Here is a 5,000-nt window from a genome sequence, read left to right as displayed (position 1 = left end):
CGCCCCTTGAGCCAGGGGTTCTGCAGGCGGAGGGGCGGGTAGTCGTCTCCCAGCACCCGCTCCCGGGCCCCCATGACGGCCACCAGGCAGAAACTGTCCGGGTGGGGGTCGGTGTAAGCGGGTGGGGGTGGGGGTGAGGTCTGGCGGCCCTTCCTCTCGGCCAGGGCCAGGCTGAGGTGCCGCACCACCAGGTGGACGACGTCCCGAGCCGTGGTGTGCGCCGTCACGTGCAGCTTGACGCTGACCCCCTTGGACAGCCCCGTGTCGTAGGCCGCGTACACCCTCAGGATGCCCGACGTCAGCGGGGAGGAGGGGGAGGAGGAGGTGGAGGAGGAAGGGGAGGAAGGGGGCAGCATCTCGTCATTTTCACCCCCTCCACCACCACCACCTTCCGGGTCTGTCAGTGACGTGGCCGACCCCTTGCCGCCATGCTGCGCCGTGTCTTTCGCGATATCGTCGTCGTCGTCGTCATCGTCTTCGTCGTTTGGGTCGAAGAACTTGGCGATGCGACGATGGTCTTTGCCCACGCTGATTTCATTGGAGGTGCTGTTCTCATCCTCCTCGGCCTGGGAGTTGCTGCTGCTGTTGCTGTGCAGTCTACCCTGAGGATCGGGAAGCTGGGGTGAGGGCGAGGGCGAGGAGGAGGAGGAGGAGAGGGAGAGGGGAGGAGGGGCGGGCTTGGAGACGGAGGCGTGGCTGTGGGTGGTGGTGCCGGTGGTGGACCCCTGAGGGAGGAAGAGGGGTGCGGTGGAGACAGGGGGCCGGAGGAACTTGTCGCGGCGGGCGAAGGTGATGAGGTCCATGATCCAGCGCGTGCTCTTCCACAGCCGGTCGAGGTTCTGCTGCAGGTGGCTGGACACCTCCAGCTGGTCCTTGGCCGCGCTCAGCTCCTCCGTGGAGAACGCCTGCAGGGCAAAGGAACACAGTGAGACCGGGGTGAAGGGTGAGGGGTGAGGGGTGAAGGTGGGGTGAAAGTGGGGTGGGGTGGGGGGGGGGGATTATCGTGTTTTTGGCGTCATGTGTTTTGCCAGAAATGCACACACACGTATGCTGTGTGAGTGCACACTTGATGCGTGCAAGCGTTCTCCAGAAATACCAACGAACACACACACACACACACAGACGCACACACACACACTCTCTTTCACACACATACACACACACTCATCACACACACACACACACACACACACTCACTCACACACACACACACACATGCACACACATGCACACACACACACACATACATACATACACACTCTCTCTCTCCCACCCTCTCTTTCTCCCACTCCTTCGCTCTCTCTCTTTCCCTCTCTCTCTCTCACACACACAAACATACACACACACACACTCTCTCTCTCTCTCTCTCTCACCCTTCTGTCTCTCTTTCTCTCTTTCCCATCCTCTCTCTCTCCGACTCTTTCTGTGTCTCTCCCTCACGATCACCTCTCTCTCTCCCACCTCTCTCTCTCTCTTTCACCTCTCTCTCTCTCTCCCACCTCTCTCTCTCTGTCCCCCACCTCTCTCTCTCTCTCCCACCTCTCTCTCTCTGTCCCCCACCTCTCTCTCTCTCTCCCACCTCTCTCTCTCTCTTTCACCTCTCTCTCTCTCTCCCACCTCTCTCTCTCTGTCCCCCACCTCTCTCTCTCTCCCTCCCTCACCTCTCTCTCCCACCTCTCTCTCTGTCCCCCACCTCTCTCTCTCTCTTTCACCTCTCTCTCTCTCCCACCTCTCTCTCTCTGTCCCCCACCTCTCTCTCCCACCCTCTCTTTTTCCCACTCTTTCAATTCTGTGTATCTCCCTCACCTACCCTCTCTCTCTCCCTCTCTTTCTATGTCTTTCCCTCACCTCTCTCTCTGTCTCCCTCTCTCTCTCACCTCTCTCTCTCACCCCCCTCTCTCTCTCTCACCTCTCTCTCACCCTCTCTCTCTCTCTCACCCCCTCTCTCTCTCTCACCCCTCTCTCTCTCTCACCCCCCTCTCTCTCTCACCTCTCTCTCTCTCTCACCTCTCTCTCACCCCCCCCCCTCTCTCTCTCACCTCTCTCTCTCTCTCACCCCCCCCCTCTCTCTCTCACCCCTCTCTCTCTCTCACCTCTCTCTCACCCCCCCCCTCTCTCTCTCACCTCTCTCTCTCTCACCCCTCTCTCTCCCTCACCTCTCTCTCTCCCTCTCTCACCTCTCTCTCTCACCTACCATCTCTCTCTCCCTCTCTTTCTGTGTCTCTCCCTCACCTCTCTCTCTCTCCCTCACCTACCCTCTCTCTCTCCCTCTCTTTCCCTGTCTCTCCCTCACCCCCCCCTCTCTCTCTCTCACCTCTCTCTGTGCCTGTTGGGCTAGCACCATGTCCATGTCAGTGATGGAGGACAGACGGGCATAGCTGGCGAACATCTGGGGCTGGTAGGTGTTCATGTGAACTGAAACACAGCACAGCAAAGAAGATCATTACTGACATGGCATCGGGCATGCACAGTGCACAGCCACCACGAGGGTTCGCTGCCAAGGACCTTATTCTTCTGAGCCATTCTCCGACTCCACGAACCTGCCATCATCATAATTGTATAGTTGTGCCCTAATTTTTGTTTTGAGCGTTCTACCAAGTTTCAACAAGAAATGTTCTACAACACAATCACATTACCACATCCATCAAAACTTGCTGAGTTGTTCCAAGTGAGTGAACCACTTGCAGGTTGTTCCAAGTGAGTGGATATTACATCAAAAGTACGTACCAGTTGCAAACTTCAATGTCCATAGCAAACCACACACAGCCACACACACAGACACACACACAGACACACACACAATCATACACACACACACTCACAGAGCCACTCAAAAATCCTGGTGAATTGTCAAAGCAATATCGAACATAACAACTTCCACTTTCCCTTCCTTCCCGCCTTTTTTTGTTTAATTCCCCTCACCACCACCACCCCTCCTCCCACTTCCGATCCTCCCCCTTCTCCTCCCGCCCGCCCCCCCCTCCCCCGCCCACACACACACTCTTCCTTGTTCATCCACACATACTTACTCCAACCCCTCTCCCCACTCACACACACCCCCATCACTCACTAGACTCAAAGACCTGCACGGGCAGCAGCACACACTCCTCTCTGTCCATCCACCCCCATACTACCACCCCCCCTTGCCACCCTTCACCCCCCGCACACGCTCCTCACTGTCCATCCACCCCCATACTATCCCCCCCCTGCCACCCCCCCCCCCTCCACACACTCCTCTCTGTCCATCCACCCCCATACTATCCCCCCCCTGCCACCCCCCCCCCCTCCACACACTCCTCTCTGTCCATCCACCCCCATACTATCCCCCCCCCCCTGCCACCCCCCCCCCTCCACACACTCCTCTCTGTCCATCCACCACCATACTATCCCCCACCCTGCCACCCCCCCCTCCACACACTCCTCTCTGTCCATCCACCACCATACTATCCCCCCCCCTGCCACCCCCCCCCCCTCCACACACTCCTCTCTGTCCATCCACCCCCATACTATCCCTCCCCCCCACCCTGCCACCCTCCACCCCCCCGCACACACTCCTCTCTGTCCATCCACCCCCATACTATCCCCCCCACCCTGCCACCCTCCCCCTCCACACACTCCTCTCTGTCCATCCACCCCCATACTATCCCCCCCTGTCACCCCTCCCTCCACACACTCCTCTCTGTCCATCCACCCCCATACTATCCCCCCCCCCTCCACACACTCCTCTCTGTCCATCCACCCCCATACTATCCCCCCCCCCTCCACCCCACTCCTCTCTGTCCACCCACCCCCATACTATCCCCCCCTCCACCCCCCACTCCTCTCTGTCCATCCACCCCCATACTATCCCTCCCCCCACCCTGCCACCCTCCACCCCCCCGCACACACTCCTCTCTGTCCATCCACCCCCATACTATCCCCCCTCCACCCCCCCACTCCTCTCTGTCCATCCACCCCCATACTGACCCTCCCCATTCCACCCCCCAGGCCCCCCCCTCCACCACCCCATCACTCACTGGTCTCAAAGACCTGCACGGGCAGCAGCACGCAGTCCTTGCGGTCGGCCAGGTGGTCGGACTGCCCCGGGGCAATGCACACCTGCTCCACCGGAGGGAGGAGGACGAGGAACGACACCCCGGGCCCCATCTCTACCACCTCCACGTCGTACAGACGGTACCCCGCCGCTGTCTCCACGCTGATACCTGCAGGGCAGAAAAGGGTGGTGGCTCGGGTACATGTTCGTCAAGATTTATTCCAAAAATTCCCCCCGGGGGGAACATATATGTATATGTATATATATATATATTTCTTTTTATCACAACATATTTTGTCGGTGTGAAATTCGGGCTGCTCTCCCGAGGGAGAGCGCGTCGCTACACTACAGCACCACCCTTCTTTTTTTTGTATTTGTTTTCCTGCGTGCAGTTTTATTTGTTTTTCCTATCGAAGTGGATTTTCCTATAGAATTTTGCCAGTAACAACCCTTTTGTTGCCGCGGGTTCTTTTACGTGCGCTAAGTGCATGCTGCACACGGGACCTCGGTTTATCGTCTCATCCGAATGACTGCATGGAGAAAGAAGACAGGCCAAACGGGCGAAAGGCATTCAATACATGACAACAATGTATGTGACAAAGTATGTGACAACACAGACTTGTAATTACGTAAAAGAAATAATGCTGTGTTCAGAGTATTATCTGAACACAAAAGCGCCTGAATTCCAAACAATGACAAACTGCAGTACTGCACTAACCATGACTAACCCGAAGTGTACAGATACTTTTTAGTCATGTTCAGGCTGTCGTTCTTCGTGGTGGGTGCAGCTGAACAATCATTCAACTATTCAACTTTTTATTGTTAACCCTTTCACCGCCAGTCAATTTAGAGTAAAAAAAATTCCCATGTGGTATAAACACAGAAAAGACAGTGGCTAAGAATAGCTGGGGATTCCCCCTCTGACGTTTTGAAAATATGGCCTATCCTACCACCGAACTTTAAGAGC

General features: G+C 56.7%; 1 protein-coding gene across 2 annotated transcripts in view; it reads right to left on the bottom strand.

The window, feature by feature from the left end:
• The window catches only part of LOC143292404 (ankyrin repeat and fibronectin type-III domain-containing protein 1-like), a 383,404-nt gene that overhangs the window by 1,403 nt on the left and 377,001 nt on the right, over nucleotides 1–5,000 (bottom strand). For both annotated transcript variants that reach the window (XM_076602644.1, XM_076602645.1), the window contains 3 exons: nucleotides 4,017–4,202; nucleotides 2,315–2,415; nucleotides 1–905 (listed from right to left, as the gene is read on the bottom strand). The exon at nucleotides 1–905 is cut by the window's left edge and continues 1,403 nt beyond it. In XM_076602644.1, the coding sequence (XP_076458759.1) occupies nucleotides 1–905; nucleotides 2,315–2,415; nucleotides 4,017–4,202 (1,192 nt within the window). The remainder of the gene's footprint in view (nucleotides 906–2,314; nucleotides 2,416–4,016; nucleotides 4,203–5,000) is intronic.

This window comes from Babylonia areolata, chromosome 18 (assembly GCF_041734735.1).
Source record: "Babylonia areolata isolate BAREFJ2019XMU chromosome 18, ASM4173473v1, whole genome shotgun sequence".
In the NCBI taxonomy this organism is placed as follows: Eukaryota; Metazoa; Mollusca; class Gastropoda; order Neogastropoda; family Buccinidae; genus Babylonia; species Babylonia areolata.
This window is presented reverse-complemented; position numbering and strand designations above follow the sequence as displayed.